Raw genomic sequence first — 19,482 nt, 5'->3', positions numbered from 1 at the left:
AAACCATTCCTCCGATAGTTTGTGATTACTTGTTTCCTGCACGTTTGATCTGCATTTTTGACCGGTCAAGAATTTCCAAATGCTTTTCACTGAGGGCATAAGGCAAGTTATGACATTGATCTGTTTGTTTTGTGTGTGAATACATGACATTATTTGTCAGTGCAGTGTCAGTCAGTAAATTAGCACACTCAATTTCAGTTAAAGGTCACAATCCTTTGCACATTGGAATTGACACCCCTGGGTCCCCCTAGACCCACAGGCGCTGAGTCCGAGTCATCGCTACTCTTTGACCCACCTTGACAGCAGCACTGGGAATGAACAACCTTATTTTTCTTGGTATGACGAATGGACACGTGGCTCCTCAGTTTACTTCCAAGAAACAGGTTGACAACCTACCCTTTACTCAGGTGGGTGGCTGGGGTTACACAAGGGTTATGCAAGCTCTGTGGCTGAGTGCAGCAATTTACTCTCACTTTTATAAAACCCCAGTCGCCCACGGTGTCCCGCAAGGCTTGGTACTTGGCCCGCTCCTCTACCCCTCACGGACACATCACGGACACAACTGTACATCGCCACCAAATCCATCACCCCAGTCATTCTCTCCAAAAACTGTCTGACTAACATCCAAATCTGGATGGACAATCACTTCCTGAAACTCAAAAGCAACAAAACAGAACTCACTACTGGACCCAAAGCTCTACTACCCTCTGCCCAGGACTCCTCATTGATGGTCATAATGTTGCTCCCTCCTCTGTGCTTAACCTTGGTATCATAATGGACTCCACCCCCTCCACTCCCCCCATCAGCCCTCTACTGACCTCCAAAAACTGCAATACATACAAAATTCAGCGGCTTGGTTACCACATTACCCCCGTCCTCCAACAGCCCCACTGGCTCCCTGATCGAAACTGCATTGAGTACAAATTCCTCCTCATCATCTACGAAGCCATAGATAACCTTGTCCCCTCTTATCTCACTGACCTCCACAGCCGTTCCCCCACCCGCCGTGTCTGCTCTCCTGACTCTAACCTCTTGACCCCCCCATCACCAGAAGTAAGCACCAAACCGTGGGGGACCGAGCCTTTGCCGCCGCTGCTTCTGCCCTCTGGAATTCCCTTCCACAACACATCGTGAACTCTGACTTAAGAGAGGAAGATAAAATAAGAAAAAATATATATATATACATTACCAGTCAAAAAGTTTGGACACACCTTTGACTGGTAGTGTGTATATATATGTATATATATATATATATATATATATCTGTACAATTAATAATAAGACTGAAATGAGCTTGTAGTCATGATATGTAAAAGACAGTCCATGGGCCATGGGAATTGAAATGTGTCCATTAAACCTCAAGAAACCTTGAGAAAATTGAGACCATTTACTCAATTTACCCATTGACTTCCAGTCAGTGTGATAAGTAATTCAATTAAGTTTTTTTTTTTACAGCTGCTGCAGCAGTTGTATGGCAGCCAGTAAGATCAGGGAGGGAGAGCTTTATGAAGCGAGAGCTGTCACAAAGTACTTGGAGCACCGTGTGCGCGATTGTGTTAGATACAGACACGTAACACCTGTGACCATGTTAATATTTGGGTGGGTGAGGATAAGGGGCACAGATGGAAAACTGTTCATAATTAGCAGGTCTGACATGTTTACTTTTGAGGATCCTTCTTTGAATCCTGATGTAAACCAAATATAACAAAAGAGGGAAAAACTGAGCTGAGTGACACAATATTTGACCTTTGACTGGCTGTTTTATAACAAAGATGATTGTTTATTGTTTATATTTGCTCCAGTTTCTCAAGGGATACATGTACTCTGACTTTACAAGGGAAAGCATTGGATTTCTGAGTAATCTTATACTATGTGTAGGAGACAGTAGTGAGTTAATTTAGTCTAGAGTTAGTTGAAATGATGAATGCAGGATTACCTGTTACAGCATAATTTGATAACAGTTAAAGTAGTTAACCGTTGGCCTTAAGCCGAGTAAATGAGTAAATATTCTATAAGGAATGTGGCTTTGTGGACCTGGACATCCACACACTTTATATGGTGAATGAATAACTCCCAACACAAATGCTATAAAATAATATTTATTACAGCATTCTCTCAACCAGTAAGAAGGCTGAAGTATAAATGTAATCCAAACCACCAGGCTCAACATTCACATTTAATTGTCAACCTAAAATGACATTTTAATGACTTAGCTTGGTGGTCCCTCTATAAGAGATCCTCACAAATCAACTTCGACCTTCCGGCACACAGTTGTTATTGTAGATAAACACAATTAGATATGATGAGTTAATGAGTCATGCACTGCAGGATCAGCTGATCTGAGCACGGCTGCAAACCTAATACAGTGGCAAAGAAATATAATATTTGATTTTTAATATAAATATATTACACATTAATCATGTCTACATATATACTGTATGTATAAAAAAAAGCTTCGGTGTCATTTAACACGGTATCTGGTTGTTTGGCAAAATATTTGTTGTAAATTACATTCAGTGACTGTTTGAATGATGAAATGAACGGAGAAGGTGAGATTTTTAATCTAAGTCTAGAGAAAAAACACTTTCTCCTGTGTATGTATTATCAGTAGTCTTGCCAATGTTTAACACTTTAATTTGTTTAGGTTTAAGGTTTAAAAATGAAACATGTAGGTCTTAATACAGTGAATACACAAGCGATGTGCGTTTTCTGTTGAATGACTGGAAATAGAAAGTCACAAACTGCAGTTTCTCCTCCTCTCTTTACCCTTTAAAGACCCTTAAGTTGTATAAAAAGTGTTTTCTTGATGTGCTGCCATCACTCAATTTGTGACTACTGGGTGTTACAGATGTCCAACCTCTAAAATTCTTTAAAAAAAAATAAGGCACATCACATGCTTCAGCTCTTCAAGCAATGGAGTTTATGAATTTACCTGGATTTATTTAGTCACTTTAATGAATGGAAAGAAGTAATATTTCTAAAATATTTTCTAGGATCAGTATGCAATCCCTGCTGAAACACTTGACATCCAATACATTTGTTTCCTTCCTAAAGCTCTTGAATGTGTACATAATAAAAAAGGTTTTCAGATTAAACCACACAAACATCCATGCAAACTGACCCCTCCCTGATGGTAGATAAAATATTTGAAAAAACGCCAAAAACTAAATGAACACCTCATGTTGGAAGGTGAAACCAGCTTCAGAGTTTCTGTGGTATTTTCTTAAAAAAAATAGAAGCTACATGTTCTAAGTGTAAGAAGCTAAGACTTTATACACAGTAGAAATCACTTACAACAGCATGGTTACTGTGACAATAATACTGCTAATATCTTCAGTGTCACACGACAGGAATCATCTGGTGTTTGTCAGTGTTCAGGAACAACAGCTGTCCTCCACATGATTTAGAACTGCAATCATTTCCAGATGAAACATCTCTGAAGTTTAACCCTCCAGGTTACTGTGAATTGGACACTGACATCAGGCCTGACATCACCAGGTCACATGGGCATGGAGCAGTGACAGCATACACTTGACTTGCAGATATTAATAATTGGCCGCTGATCCTGGGGTCACACTTTCCCTCTATTTTTCCCCGTGAGGTAATAAAGCTTGAACAGTTAGTACTCATCGGTGCTATAATTCATACATGCAGCACTCAGGCTAGATATACTTAAATGTCTACAATCTGCAGGAAAATGAACATGACATATACATACATACATTTGACATGTGGCGTCAATTGTCTTGGGTTCATCATGGTTTCTGTACTTAGTATTAGAGCCTGAACAGGTACAGTCCTGTTTATGTGTTTTGTCCTCACATCACCTTTCCCTCCTCACTCAAGTCTGATAGCCAGTCTGTTGGTGGGGACGATGCAGTTTCACGGGTTTGGCAGAGGAGGCATGTGTGTGTTTGCGTATGTGTAAGTGTGTGTGTGTGTGTGTGTGTGTGTTTCTGTGCGTGTTTATGTGCACTTATGAGGAGCTTGTGTATTTCTGACTGGAGCGGGAGCTTGAGCGGTCGAGTCCATCCCCGTGGCAGGAGCCCTTCCAGCGATCTCCTGAACCTCGTTCGTCCAGAGGAGACATTCTGTAGCACCAGCAGCACAGGCAGGACTGCAAGACACGAGGACAGACAGTCATGCTGACTGCATTTCATAGAATACAATACAACTTTATTTGTCTGACACCAAGGGGTGACAGAAATATTTCTTTGACAGTGCTCAACATCACCTTCACACACACAAAAAGACCTAAACACAAATACACAAGGAAAAAGTACACCAAATAAAACCTGAGTAAATAACACACACACATTGATACTTAAAAGAAAGAAACCATATTTTAGTGCAACTTTGTTTCTTACCTGGAAGCAGTTTTTAAACTTCTGGCTCACAAAATACAGAGCAATTGGGTTAATGCAGGAGTTTAGGGAGGCCATGTTGATCCCAATGTAATCCATCACTAGCAGGAAGCTGAAAGGGTAAAGGACAGAGTTTACAGTAAAAACCACACTAATAAAATGTGCAGTATATTTGTGTTGCCCACTGAATGTGTGCGCTTACCTGAGCAGTTCACAGCGGTTCGGGTCATGTTGGTCATAGATTGTTTTCTTCAAAATACGGCTGAGATGAAGAGGCAGCCAGCAGAGCACAAAAATCAACACAAGGCAGAAAACAGTCTTCGCCACTTCCCTCCGCTACACACACACACACACACACACACACACAGAAAGACAAATACTGATGCCTTCATGTCCTACAAATTATGCTTACATGATTATAAATGTGAGCACCAACACGTTTTCTTTTAAATACCTGTTTCATGTGGTCATTGAGTGCAATGCGCATGCCTTTTTTGCGACTGAGCATCTCGCAGGACATGAGTGTGTAGAAGATTCCTGTGCAGGCCAGTGGGAGGCAGAAGTAGAAGCCAAACAGCCACCAGTCTTTCACATTCTGGTAGCACTGGAAAAACAACACATCCCATCATAAGAAAAGTGCAATCGCACATGCACACTTAAGAAAATAAGTAGTGTTGGATTGTGGCCTTGATTTGTCACCACACAAAATGTGTTATTCATTCTAAACAGTGACACACATAATTCAATCTGTGGACACAGAGACAGAGATTTAAAGTTGGATTTTTCTTGTCAAGTTTCACAAAACACAGGTTTGAAAGTGTTGTTACCGTAAAGCTTTGAACAAAAAAAAACCGCAGGACAAAAGTGGAGGATAAAGCGGTAGAAAATGAATATATATATATATATATGTGAATATGATTGAATTCATATTCTTCCATATATTTACTTTTAAACACATTTGAAAACATCTTTCTCACTTAAACAGCTTTATGAACAGAAACCTCATTCAGAGGCCTTGCATGGAGTGTATCAATATTTAAGTAACTTAGTCAATATTGGCAGGACTTAAGAAACAAAAGGAATTCTTGATTAAAGAAGCACACCATTGCTGTCCCAGAGGCACTGTGCTCTGAAGTAAACCATTGTGTTGCCGTGTATTTGAACGCCACATCATCAGGTGCAGGATGAACAACATCCACATTTTTCCTGTCTTGAATCAAACAGAGATTCTAATCAGAAAGCTGTCATGGTCACAGCTGTGAACCCAGGTTGTGCCTCCGGTTTTGTGTGTATGTGGATGGACCTCGTGCTCCTCACTCCTTCCTGTCTGCTCGCTCACCATTTGCAATCCATTTATTATCAGCACAGCAGTCTATTAACCGTGTAGATTAACTGAAGATTGTGTCTACTATCAGACACACGGGTGTCCACTCGTGCTTTATCGTCTATTTTTCACTAAATGGAAACAGAACTTACAAAATTGACATCATGCTCTGACGAAGAAGACCTGAAACTTGTGATTGAGACCATTAAGCCCTCAGGAAAATGTTCTTTTAGTTATTTTTACAACCAGCTGAGTCACTCCCTGTTGGCTAACTACAATGTCTGTACTTCCTGGGCTTCACTTATAACCACTGAAGGTACTGACATCTCGGGAACAGCTCATCATCAACACAACACTGTTTTTCATGTGTGCCATTTCATCATCTCCATTATTTGTTACCTCTGCCCTGAGGCCACTTTCTTACAATGGTTGTTGTCAGCGATGGATGATGACGTGAGCCAAATAAAATGTCATCACATGACAGATGCTTTATTCAACTAGTTACTTCCTAATACTTTAAATTCAAACCAGTCGACTCTTGGCATGGCAGCCATTATGTTTTGCATGTTCAAGCAGGAAAAGTGCACATTTTACTGACAACGCTGCTCTGTTCAGTTCATGTAAGTCAGGTCATTGTAGCAGTGAACTAACATGCACCCTGAAACTAAAGGAACTAAACAGAACTCAGCCAGAAACCATTCATTTGATTAGTTACAACTGTGATTCCCCTCTTTATGGCTGATGTGCGCAGAACCCAGTGAGTAATAAGAAGCATTTGCATCTTTTTTGGAGCATTTTGCAGATACTTTGATATTTTCTTTTACCGTTTTCTTTTGCAATTGAATTTTAACTTTTAATGTTCTTTTACATCTTGTAATAAGATTAAATCAAATGTGACCTTAGTTACTACTACTACTACTACTTACTACATTATTTCCGACTACAGAGTAGTATTTCCATACTACTCTGTAGTCAGTAGGGCTGTCATAATCTGGCGATATGATACATATTAAAGATAGATTAGTGTTTGCTACATTATTAGATGGATGGTGACAACTACACACCCAAAAAGGTTCATGACAGCATCTTGCATGATCGTGACACGATTGCAACACACAGTGAGACGATACCAGGCTACGCTCTTGACGCTGAAATAAATAAAAGTCCAACCTTCATAAAGCTGTTGCTCTGGTCCGGGTGCAACAGGCAGACACGCAGCTTGTTGCCTCTGTATGGCATCTCCAATATGTCAAAGGCCAGCACCTCAGGGACGGCCAGCACCACTGCCACCAGCCAGATCAGAGTCACCTCCGCAGCTTTCCACAGTGGGATCCCCATCCCTTTCACCCGGCTCCATGACATCACTGCATGGTAACTGCAGTAAAGAGACACGGGCATTAGCTGGCGTCAGTGCTAAAATCTATCATGTATGTGTGTGGAGCAGAAGTCCACCTACCGGTCAATACTGAGGGCACACAGACTGAGGACGGTGATTCCCACAGAGGCTTTCTGAATGAACGGCACCAACTTACACACATATACACCAAATGGCCAGTCCTCGGCTATTAGCTGTAGAGAAGGACAATGGAAACACACAGAGAAGAAAGACATTTTTGTGAGAGAGAATTGAAAAGTGTCAGCTGTGTAACCAGTGAAGTTCACTGAGGGGTCCTTTCTTTATTATTACTCCAGCAGCTAAAGCCAAAACTAACAAGAATGTGTTCCTCCACACAGCAAACATCCTCTCCCCTGGGAAGAGGGAAAATTACTTCTACTACACTTTCATTTTTTTTTTGGAGGATTTTAATATAAATCTACAGAATTGTCTTCAGTGGCTTGTAGAAGTTGAACGGCCTGGTCACTTTCAGCTTTTCCTCTCGAGAAATCTCATCGAAGGAAATGAGAAGACTGATGTAATTTATTTTACTAATACATTCAATGTGTTTGAACTATTTGACAACCAACTTTGAGTAAGAGAATAAATTAAAACCACATGAACTAAGCATTTGTAGAGCCAAACCACCGCATTAAACTTCAAATCATCAGTTTATTTTCAACAAACAGAAACATTAATTTGATCTAATGGCTTGATGCTTGTCTAAATCTACAGAAACAGAGATCCTTACACTTGACAAACAAAAGCACGAGTGTTTGGATTTCCAATTATTGTATTTATTTTGTACGTGATGAGGCCAGGTCTAGTTGAATGTATACATACAGTAGCCATTCAACTCCCAAATCACATTATTAATCGCAAAATTAAATGATCCGATTGTAACGTATGTACACATGCATCAAGTTCAGTCAGAATGGACTATTTTGACATGTGCAGTGTCGTCTACTTCCCTGGAAGTAGAAGCAGAAGAAGACGCTTCACTTCCGTGTCTGCTAGCTGTCTCATTTTCCTCAGTTGGAGAGACTGTTTGGCATATACCAGCCCTCAGAGTAAATGTATCCTTGGAAACATAGCTGTTGATGACACTAAACGGTGTGTAACCTAACCAAAGTATAACAATTTCATAACATTGACATGTAGGTGTCTTCAGTCTGGGACTCTGATCAAATATGAAGTTTGGGAGAGGTTGGACTGTTATTACTTTACTACCACTTCCTGTTCCATGGCGACACGTCTAAAAGCAGCAACATCGTTTGGCAAAATATCCATTCTTTCACAGCATAGCATCAACAAAGTCTAAAGCTCAAGGTCTAAAGCTCTAGATCTTTTCCAACACTATAAGAAAGACACAACAGTTACCTTAAATACATTGATGGGGATAGCGATGATGATGTAAAGCAGGTCTCCCAGTGCCAGGCTGCCGATCAGGACGTTTGGTCCATTCCTCATACACTTGTTCTTGTAAATGATTCTGAGCAGTGTAGTGTTGCCGATGATCCCCACCACAAAAATCAGGCAGGACACCATGGTGTTCACATACTTGAAGGCTTGCTTGATCTCTGTGGGCTTTATGCACAATGGAGGGGTGATGCCCTGCGGTCGGCCTGACTGTGGGGGCAGTGGAATGGAATAGTTGCTCTTGGTTGGTTCTGAAGCTTCAGACGCGGCCTGGGAGTCGCGGGCGAACCTGGAGGCTCCAACCTCCACAACCATCAGGAAACAGAGCAGAGCAACAACCCTCATCCTCGCATCAGCCTTGCACTCGCTCACTCGACACACAATGCCTGATTTTGAAAAATGCCAACAAGTGGAATGAGAGCTGAGTGAGGGAAAGGAGACAAGCCTCTCAAGTGGTGGAGAGAGAAACCAGTCGGGGGTTTATAAAAGGGGGGGGGGGGGGGGAGTCTAGGACAAAAGTGTGTACCAGTGAAGCAAGGGGGGACTAAGAAAACTTAAATGTAGTGGCTGTTTGATCAGAAAGGCAGTAGATACACTGATTTTATATCACAACATGTATAATTTCAATACTAATCTGGATCAACATATAACGTCACTACTACATTATACCGATATACACTGGTTTTCACCTGAAATGGGGGGGTTTAGGGGTTTAGTTACACATTAAAAGCTCACACACACACACATTTTCACATGCTCACACACATTCACACACTGAGTCTCACTCCAGGCCTGGCAACGTGTGTGTGGGCACGTTTCTCCGACCTGTGGGGAGAGCAGACAAATCACCATGTTACACACAAACCAAACACAAACACAGCTGTGTATGTACGTGTCTCACCACAATATCAATCATTTTCTGTATATTCTGTATTCTCTGGATGTGTTTAATCGTTAAAGTGGTGTTAATGTTAAACTGGTGAAGCTTTCAGGATAAATAAAACAAATATCATACACATTTTCAAGTTTGTTGATGCATTAAGAGCACGAGAAACCATGTCCGGAACATAAGTATGATTTGAGACGGTAAGAGAAAGTACCTCATTCCTGGCAGCTGTGCTGGCACAGTGTGTGTGAATGGGTGTGAATGATGTGCCATAGAAAACAGTGCTGCATACAGCTGCTCTGCATGCATCTGCATATAATTGGGGTTGAAAGGGTGACATATACTGCAATTGTGATGTGTTGTGTGCTGCATTGTTTAAATGGCATTTACTATAGAATGACCACAATTGAAGGATTACATTGCAGTCTTTGCAAATTTGCTCATTGCATTGCTTCTAAAATAAATGAAGTCTGAGTCTGGCATGTGCGCGTGTGTGCGCGTGCATGCATGAACATGTGTCTACAGATATATTTGCCATCGTCAATCTGCCTATTTTTCCCAGGAGAAGCCCAGGGGCATTCTGGGGGGCCCCCATGAGTCTTGAGTGGCTCAAAGCTAAGCTAGAGTCCTCAGTGGGACAAAGAAAACACACACACACACACTTGGACTTTTGACTTTAAGTGGACATACGTTGACAATATGCATTCCCGAGTCCCATTATCCTAAACTCGTCCATCTCAACTAAGTGCCTCGCCCCACCCCTCACCTAAACCCAAACCTAATTCCAAACTAAATCTTAAAACCAAAAAGCCTTGGCCCTTTATTAGCCCGCGACCAAAAATGTCCTCCCTTTCTCATAATGTCATTAGTGAGTCTTTGATACACATTCTCATGCACACACCCACGATCCCTCCATCGCTGAGCAAACCTCTTGACACAAACTTTAATGATTTCTTTATCTTTTTAATGCTCTCATCTCAGAGTGTGCCAAATAAATGAAAAATTTGGCCAACCTCCACACATATTCCCTTTGTCATCTGAATAATGCCTTTGTGTTGGCAGCTCGTTAGGCCGTGTTAGAGCAGGACTGCACGATTTATTTGGAAAGCTGAGTTTTAATTGGACTGATCCTCCTAATTTAATAGTGTTAGAAATCCTCTCTGACCTTCAGCTCAGATGTGGACATTTTGGAAAGCAACAGAGTGCAAGTGGAGAGGATGTGGTGGTGCTCATTAAGTGTGCATTCTTGTGTGAGAAGAAAGTGTGAAAAGAAGAGCAACCACAACAAGTAAGTAAGTAAAATAAAAAGGGTAAAAGAAATACAGGAACAAACTCTTCATTAAAAAGGCCAAGATTGACACATATGACAGTTTGATCTACAATGTCATTCAGAAAAAACAATGGGAGGAAAAGGAAAGTACAGGAAAGAGGGAAAGAGGGCAAAGAGTGAGAGCTGAGGAGGCACAAAACGCCCGAGAGGATGGGAGTCATAAGACTGACGTGAAGGAGGGAGAACTACAGTAAAAGACAGATTTTGATGTTCTACAAAAGCAAACTGCCGAGAGCACTGCTTCACACTTCCATACATCCATTCATCCATTCATCCATACATCCATACATCCATACATCCTGCTTGACTTTTTGACTTCTTTTGAGAGTCAGTGGAGCTGGAGTCAGCTGACATTTGAATCTCATTTTCAAACATGTAAGAAACAGAAAGAAAGGACATTGCATTTGTACGTGTTGTTTTTCTTCAGAAGCACAGCATTAATGACATCATATTAAAGACATGACTGAATCTGGGATTCATCGGCCATTTGTTTGTTTTTATTCTCTCTAGAACGGTTTCATTATCATCATCATCAATACATTTTTATTCTGGACAGAATATTTGCAACTGATGTGCACAGGATGACCAAAGGAAGCCAATTTGACTGGTAATACCTACATTAATCAAGATTAAACAAAAGTTGTCTTCACTTACCTCTAGTTTGAATGATCTTAATTAATTTGGGTGTTACCAACTGAAGTAATCAAGTTTTGCTTTTTAAGTTTTTCAAGCATTTTCTTTTTTCCATATGTTTGGTGCAGTGTTAGTTCAGCTCTGTGGTTATTTTTGAGCCACAGATTGTTGCCGTTGTGTGGGACATTGCCAGGTGTTCCAATTACTTTGTGCAGCGTGAGATAACAGGATTAAAAATGCAAATACCCATGCTAAGGCTCGCACAATGCTGTTTTTAAATTAGGGAAGGGACAAAGGTGGAGCAGTTCAGTGAAAATACCAGCTTAGTGAATGCTCCGCTGCCCCTCAATACACCGATGTGCAAGTTTATAACCCCATTTAAAAATGTTACATTTCTTTGTCAGGCTGTGAAACACGGTCTCATCTGCCTCCACCCAGGAGTTCAGTGACATCAACAAGGGACAAACACATTCCTGTCTATATGGTATAACAATCAGTGAGGAGAATATAGTTAGTGTCTGTTTCTTATTGTCAGGGCAGCAGTGTTTTGGTCACTTTGTGCCAGAATTTACAGCGTTCAGAGATCTGCAGGAAACCATCACATAAGCTGCAGGTCATGAATTCTACAAACTGCAAAGTGACACTTCAGCACAACAACAACAACAACAACAACAACAAAACAGGGCTTCAGTTTTCATCTGCGTGACTGCAAGACGACTGTGGCTCCAACATATCTGCTCTGTGTTGGAGTACTGTGTGAAATAGATCTATGAAAATATATGATGTGCACCTTTTTGGGTTTTTTTTCCCTGTCAGTTACATATTCACTCAAACAGTTATGCTTTGTAGTTTGTGATGCATAAATAAAATAAAAGGGGGGACGTGGTTCACAGAGGCGCCAGGAAGACAGAAAACTAAAACTAAAGCCATAAAAGACAGAGATAGACAGACAGACAGACAGATAGATAGATAGATAGATAGATAGATAGATAGATAGATAGTGATATTTATTTCGGACCTACCGGACAGCCGTGGTGATGTGTTCAATGCCAAAAGTTTTCTTATCAATAATCCTTCAAAGTTCTGCCAGTTGTCCTGTTGTTGTTTGATATTATTGTTATTACTATGATAATTATTGATTTTTTTTAATTGTAATTATTGTTATATTAGTATTGATTTTTACTGTGAATAAGAGTGAAAGTGCTCCGCGCCCTGCTCCCGCTGCGCTCTGACGCACATACACAGTGCAGGCTCTTATAAACACCAGCCCGGACGCTGCTGGAACAGCCAATCACGTCTCAAACACATCTTTCCCCGCGCGCTGCCGAGACTCAACTTTAAAATACTTTCTTTCTGCGTCTTATCGCTGTGATGACGTATTGGCCTACACATGGGATGCTGACGCTGTCATATGAATAGCTCAGCCTCAGGGTTCACTCGCCAGTTACGCGTTGGATCCGACTCAGATTTTAAAGATTCAACATTAAACAAAATGATCACATTTTAACGCACACATTTCAGATAATGATCATTGTGTGTATCCTGTTTATGAGGATTCCATAAACATTCGCCAGGGCCAACAGTCACTCGTCTAATGCTTAAAATACAAATACACTGTATTTTAACTTTAACTTCATTATAAGTTACCTTTGTTCAAATGACAATGCAAATGCTATCCAACATATTTATCTTTGATAAACTCAAAAAACGTTGATAAGCTCCTTCTCTGTTAACAATGTTAACCACTACTAACTCAGCCTTTTCTTTACTTTCTGCTGTTTTCATTTGACTCATGAGGAGAGCTGCTGCTGGGAGACAAAGATGGCCTGACTTGACTCAGCTTCTCTGTCACTCCTGGTAAACGTTTAATATGCATTAGCATGGTTTGTCTGGTAGTGTCTTTATGCATTGAATTCCACATAATGCCAATATTTGTTGGCAAATTAGGAAACATTTTTTTTAACTGAAAATTGTATTGTAAAAATTGTAATTTCCATCAGTCCTGGAAGTGGCAGCCCCCACACTGCCAAGAGATTATGACCATCATGTTTGTGGGCCATAAACAATACATTTTAACAAAAGTTGGGACTCCACATAAAACCTATCCAAGGCAGAATATTTTGTTTAAAACTGAGGTGTAGCATATTATCCCATAGAAATATGAGTTCATTTAATTAACTCATGCAACTTAGAATTAGTCATTTTTGCACACACAAATGAGACCTCTGCACTTAACCATCCTTGTTACACACCAGTAGTGAACACCGACAAATCTGGTGCAGGACGACCCAGGAGCCTTGCTCAAGGGCACGCTTGCCTTTGGCCCATCCCATGATTGAACCAGTGACCTTCCGTTTACGAGGCCCATTTCCTTTCCTGTCTGTGTGTTAATTGTGTAACCGTCCAATGGGTCGGTTGTTAGACTTCAAACTTGGCAGGTAGAAGTGCGACAGATAGATCGTTAAAACCTCATCAATAATGGTTTTCCTACTGTTTAACTTCATGAAATATTGACTCAGAAGAAGTGATGACAACTTTCATTTCAGCTTCTTAAATCTGAATGTGTGTCTTTGCTTCTCTAAATTTGGTTGGTGGACAAAAACAAACACATGTTTGAGGAGATAAAAGTCATTTGCAGACTGTTCAATTCATCTTTCCACAAACAACAAAACAGACAGTGATCAACAACAAAAGTGTTTATTGTTCGTTCAGTAATAATAGTAAAAGGAAACAACTCAAGACATTTAAATATCAGTGCTCGTGATACACACATGCATATGTGCAAACAAAGACACCAATCATGCATTCCTCACTCTTCGAACCATCACCGTCACCACTGCTATTAACACACACACACACACAAACACACACACACACACACACACACACACACAGACAAAGGGCCTTTCTGTGGTCTGTTGTTTAATGACACCCATCCTCTGCCACTCTATTTTGGGACAAAACTATTCCTGGTGCTTCATTTATGTCATTAGCACAGACTCATATCTGTGAATGGTCATTTGGCATTATCACAATTATACACATGATTATATAAATTATCCCCTCTAACTGCCTACTTTGTGTGTGTGAAAATAAGAGACAGAGAGAAAGAGAGAGGAGGATTGGGGAGAGGCACAACTATTGCCCCTACTTGTCCTTGACAGGGAGACACAGTTGCTTCATCCTGATATGTAAGTACTCCTCATCCTCCTTCACAGGAAAGAAGCTCATTTGGAACTAAACAGTATGTTCCTGATTGTTGTTTCTGATTCAGATGGACACGATGGAAAAGGATTATTTCCAAAACCAAATAAAGCAGTGCTGCCCGAAATGCGGGATGGCAACAAGAGACAAGCTGTTCTCTTCGCTTCATGACTCCACTGAGCTCATCACTGATGAACAAAGCAGAGCTCCATCATCAGACTGATGTCCAGAGGGATGAACAAACATATGCTTTAGTCTGACCGTGTGGCTCTTTGAGGCATTCAGATGTTGTCCTCCAGCTCAGAAAGATTCTCTGGGTGCCCCATGTCACAAGGACTTTAATCACAGCGGCTAAAACTAAATGACACAACTATGATGACACTTTGGATGTTAGATGAATAAAGATAACCCTAAAGCCAATTAAATCAAGTCACACCTCTGTCTTTGCCGCTGTTAAAATGACTTCTCCCCTTTTTTGCTTTGATTTTCATGTCTTTCTCAAATCATGGTCATCCATGCATTAAGAAAAAAAATCTCTTAAGAGGCTTAAGAATCCCTTTGAAACTTGCCCGGAGAAGGTCAACAGACATCAAGCTCAAAACAAGATTTTTTTTCTGCTTGAATCATTGAAATAGAACCTGTGGGTATGTACAGTAAATATTAGCAGGTCATGCTGATGTCCTTGAAAGGCACATGTGATGATATGGAAAGTTCAATAGACGATTAATAGTTTGAAAGTCAGACTGACGAGTCAAGGACTTTAGCATGAATCTGCTGAGTGTGAGCAGGCATGCATCGAACAATTCTACAGCCCAAGGATTATTTATTATTATTCAACAATAAACTGCTTCCATTAGGTCATTAAAACAAATTCATGATCTATTTCTTACTGACTGTGAAACTCATAAGGGACAACATTTTACGATCCTCTTAATCTGCACTATGAATATCAAAAACAACACACACACACACACACACACACACACACACACACACACACGGGGTTGCAACCTCACAGCTGTCCAGTCGTTTTACATTGTATGACGGACCAAGGCTATGAAATTATAATGTGCGTGCCAGATTTATGTTTGTTGGTGATTCTCTGTGTCACAAACCTGTGGACGTCTGTGCATCTGTGCTCAATAATTCAGGGGGAACTCATGTAACCCTGTAAGGAAATGGACTTGAATGTGTGGGATCCTCCACACTTTCCTCAACAGCTTGCAAACGGCCTGGCCAGACCTTTTGTCTGATGATAGCTCTACCTCTCTCAGATCAGTTTCCATCAAATGTTGCCGGCAGATGTAAATTAGGCACAGCCATTTTCCTTTTCCACTGCCAGCTATTTCCTCTCAGGATCCTCTGCTGCGAGGTGCGGCATGGTACCATCATTACTAAGTTCTGGGTAATCTCAGACATACTAGGAATTCTGTGTTGCCTCTGTGCCTTTGACAGAGTTGTTAGCCCTATGGTTTTGCAGTTCACATGAGCAGTGACTAGGAAGCAGCCGCAAGCATTTGTCAGTGTACACTTTTCCAAACGTTATGTATAGTCACCAGTTATCATCTTGGAGGAGAGATGTTTTGTATTTGTGTATTTCTGTATTTTCCAAATGTTTTGGAGCCACTCATGATGTGAGGGAAATCATGTATACAGTATACAAAGAATCACATTTAGGTAAAAACAAACAAATAATAAACAACATTGCAATCCCAGTGTATGATTCACTACAGATAAGACATTTCAAATACATCTTTACCCCCCTGACATTGGAGTCAAACATTTGGAGTTAAGACTCCACAGGGCATTGCCACATCTGGCTTCTAGAAGCTAAAGCAGCGTGACATCCAGTCGTGTTGGTCCAATCCCTCGGGACAGTCTAAATTCCACTTCTTTATGTCATGTGGGCTGAAGTGTCAAGTCTACACATGCACTGTACGTGATTCGTTCTGCTCCTGTGTCAGCTCTTCTCTCTATGTCCTGCCAGTCATCTGTGGTTCAGATGCACTACTGTGCACCTCCACTCCCCAGCGTCTTGCACCGCGTCATTTGAGAAACACTGGAACACACCATGACAAGAAGATAGGCTCAGTTCCCAGTAAAGAGTGGGCTGACAATGATTAAATAGTGGGAGAAACAGGTTGGTGCATGAGGGTTTATCAGATGCTCTGGAGTTGAAAAAGAGGATTTATTCAGTTTTCAAAGTCTTTTGTCTTATGTCGCCTTCTTGAGGAATTCTGAGTTATTATCAATACACATGCCAATGCCTCCACTTGATCTTGCACCACCCCAACCCCTCCACTACCCAGTTGCTAGGAGCATGTAACCCATTAAATAGCTGAACATGCAGGATATTTTTTGAGCCGAAAAATCCCCTTCTGAAACTATTTCTGGGCTATTCTTGGTATTTTCAGACATTCACAAATCTGCTTCAGCCAATTCGCTTTAATTGTGCCATAGCTGTTGTGCTTCCTCCCTGATCAACCATCAGTTATGATTGCAAATGACTCACTCTCTGTGTTCATTGGGGAAGTGTTGCTGGCTGACACAAGATTCATAAAACTGGAATTCTCTGGTAAACAAAGAGAGCTGCCAAGATCTAAATGGCTTGACAATAATGGACATTCATTTATATTTAAAAGTTACATACTACAGCGTTAACTAACTGACTTCAGGAGTTGTCAAGTTCAATTTGTTCTTAGATGCTGCTTCATCATTATGTCTGCTTTGGACTTTCTGGTACTGTGCTAAATTTGGTTAAAATCTTACTTGAAAGATGTTTCATTTGGTAACTACACATCTGAGTGAACACAGATTACATGTGGGCTTCCTCAAGGCTCCATTCTTGGGCCACTTTTGTTCCATATCTACATGCTCCTGCTAGCTCATATTATGGAGAATTAAAACACCTCTTAGCATATCTATCCTGATGAAACACAACTCTACATTACAGTGTCACTACATTACCTCAGTCCCTATTATTCACTTAAATGAGTGTATGAGCCATAATTTCCTCCAGGTCAATTCAGAAATGACAGAAGTCATTGCTATTGGTTCAAGGTTAATGATCAGTGCTCAACTTGACTCAATGACATTTAAAACTATAGACCAAGTCAGAAATATTGGTGTAGTTATGGATTCAGACCTGAATTTTAACAGTCAGAAAAGACTATTACTAAATCAGCCAACTGCCATCTTACAAACAAGAAGCAAGAATTAAGAGATTTCTATCAAAATAAGACACAGACAAGTGTCTTAAGTAGATTATATTATTGCAATGATGCAAAGCTCATCCAAAAACACCAGGAAAATAGATCATATCACACCTGTCCTTCAGTCACTGCACTGGCTAAATGGATAGATTTTAAAGTCCTGTTATTGGTCTGCAAGGCACTGAATGGTCTCAGAGTCACTAGTTAGCTATGAAACATCCAAATCCCTCAGGTCATCAGGGACAGGTGACATATGCTCACCCTGCTTGGTTTCCTCCCTGAACATCTGAGGTGTGCACCCACTCCTTTCCAATATTGGATTTACAAGATCAGATAAACTGACATTCACACCCACTTTATGCTGTAAAAGGCAAGTGGTGAGGAGGTATGAACAGCTATTTTAGGTTTGGTGAACATCCTACTGCAAGACTATGTCTGTCAGTGCCTGTACCGTTGCCCCTGGAACATTCAACAGTTTAAAAATCAAGTTTTGGACAGGCATGTATGTCCATATCCTGGACAAAAGTTGACAAACTCTTTCAATGCACCACTATGGAAACATCAGGTTAGTTTATGTGTTGCTGTCAGCCATCATCATAGAGACACTGCTGCTGTTGAGTAGAACTTCTCTATCCAGTGAAAACTTCACAAGGTTATATGGTGCGGATGACATTAGCTATGCTCACACTCACTGATACACAGCCAACACTGTTGTGAGTTCAGTGTTGTGGCGGGAAGGGGTGGGGGTCAGGGATTGATAGGGTTTCTCTTGAGGAAACCTTATTATAGTATGTAACAATTGAGCCCTGACTCCAAGACCTGATGGATGTAGAATATGACATATGGATTTATCATTCTGTGAAAAACAAAGGACCAATAAGATAAGCACATGAGTAAAATAAAAGCTTGTCCCAGACAACACTAATTAGAAGAATTATGCCCATTTCCTGCATGCTATTTGAAAGTTTATTGTACATAACCCTGAAGACTTTAGGTTGTACAAGTACTGGCGCATTGGGAGTTATCTTTCATGTACACCTGTAAGCATCCAATGCTGTGACATGAGGGACTGATGAGGGGAAGAGACCTCACAACTTTTTTTAATTTCTTTTTCCCCTTTGGACACATGTGGGGCTGTGTAGGGGTGGAGTGTCTTTGACAGGCTTGCTCTTAAGCAACACACAATTCTGTCTCGCATATGGACACCAAACATACACACCCTTCACATCCCACTCCAAACTGTGAAAACTCCCACCCGTCCTGGCTGCTTACCCTGGGAACAGGAACAGTGACTTCCAGCTGACATCAACAACTGGGAGACCTGGTGCACATATCAGGTTTACAATAGGCTGAGCAGAGTTAGCAGGGAGCACAATGTCAGTGTCAGGCCAGAGGCAGAGGCAGCTTTTTTCCCTGTTTACTAACAATATGAAGTAAAAAGAGAGTCAGAGAGTGTCAGAGTCAGGATAGGTGGATACTTCCTCACTGCTACAGCCTTATACAGGAAACATCTGATGCACAAAGATAGCAGGATAGAAAAAGATAAATTGAAAGGCTTCATGTTGTGTTCGCAGTGGTTTGTCATTTGAATATACAACTCACAACTCAAATCATGTCCTTCCTTGGACCTAGGACCATGCATTGTGACACTTCTGATATTTGATTACCTGATTTTTGAATGGTAAATATTTTATTCTATATATACATTCTATGCTACAAAAAGCAGAGACTCAGA

General features: G+C 40.8%; 1 protein-coding gene across 1 annotated transcript; it reads right to left on the bottom strand.

The window, feature by feature from the left end:
• Positions 1-2,083: 2,083 nt before the first annotated feature.
• LOC131472562 (endothelin receptor type B-like) lies at positions 2,084-12,567 on the bottom strand. Its single transcript, XM_058649878.1, has 9 exons — positions 12,354-12,567; positions 9,248-9,307; positions 8,444-8,868; positions 7,145-7,257; positions 6,859-7,063; positions 4,819-4,968; positions 4,567-4,700; positions 4,368-4,476; positions 2,084-4,117 (listed from the first exon to the last, which is right to left on the bottom strand). The coding sequence occupies exons 3-9, from the start codon at positions 8,825-8,827 to the stop codon at positions 3,977-3,979; spliced, it is 1,236 nt and encodes a 411-aa protein (XP_058505861.1). The 5' UTR covers positions 8,828-8,868; positions 9,248-9,307; positions 12,354-12,567; the 3' UTR covers positions 2,084-3,976.
• Between the last annotated feature and the right edge of the window lie 6,915 nt (positions 12,568-19,482).

Source organism: Solea solea, chromosome 14, assembly GCF_958295425.1.
Source record: "Solea solea chromosome 14, fSolSol10.1, whole genome shotgun sequence".
NCBI classification, from domain to species: domain Eukaryota; kingdom Metazoa; phylum Chordata; class Actinopteri; order Pleuronectiformes; family Soleidae; genus Solea; species Solea solea.
This window is presented reverse-complemented; position numbering and strand designations above follow the sequence as displayed.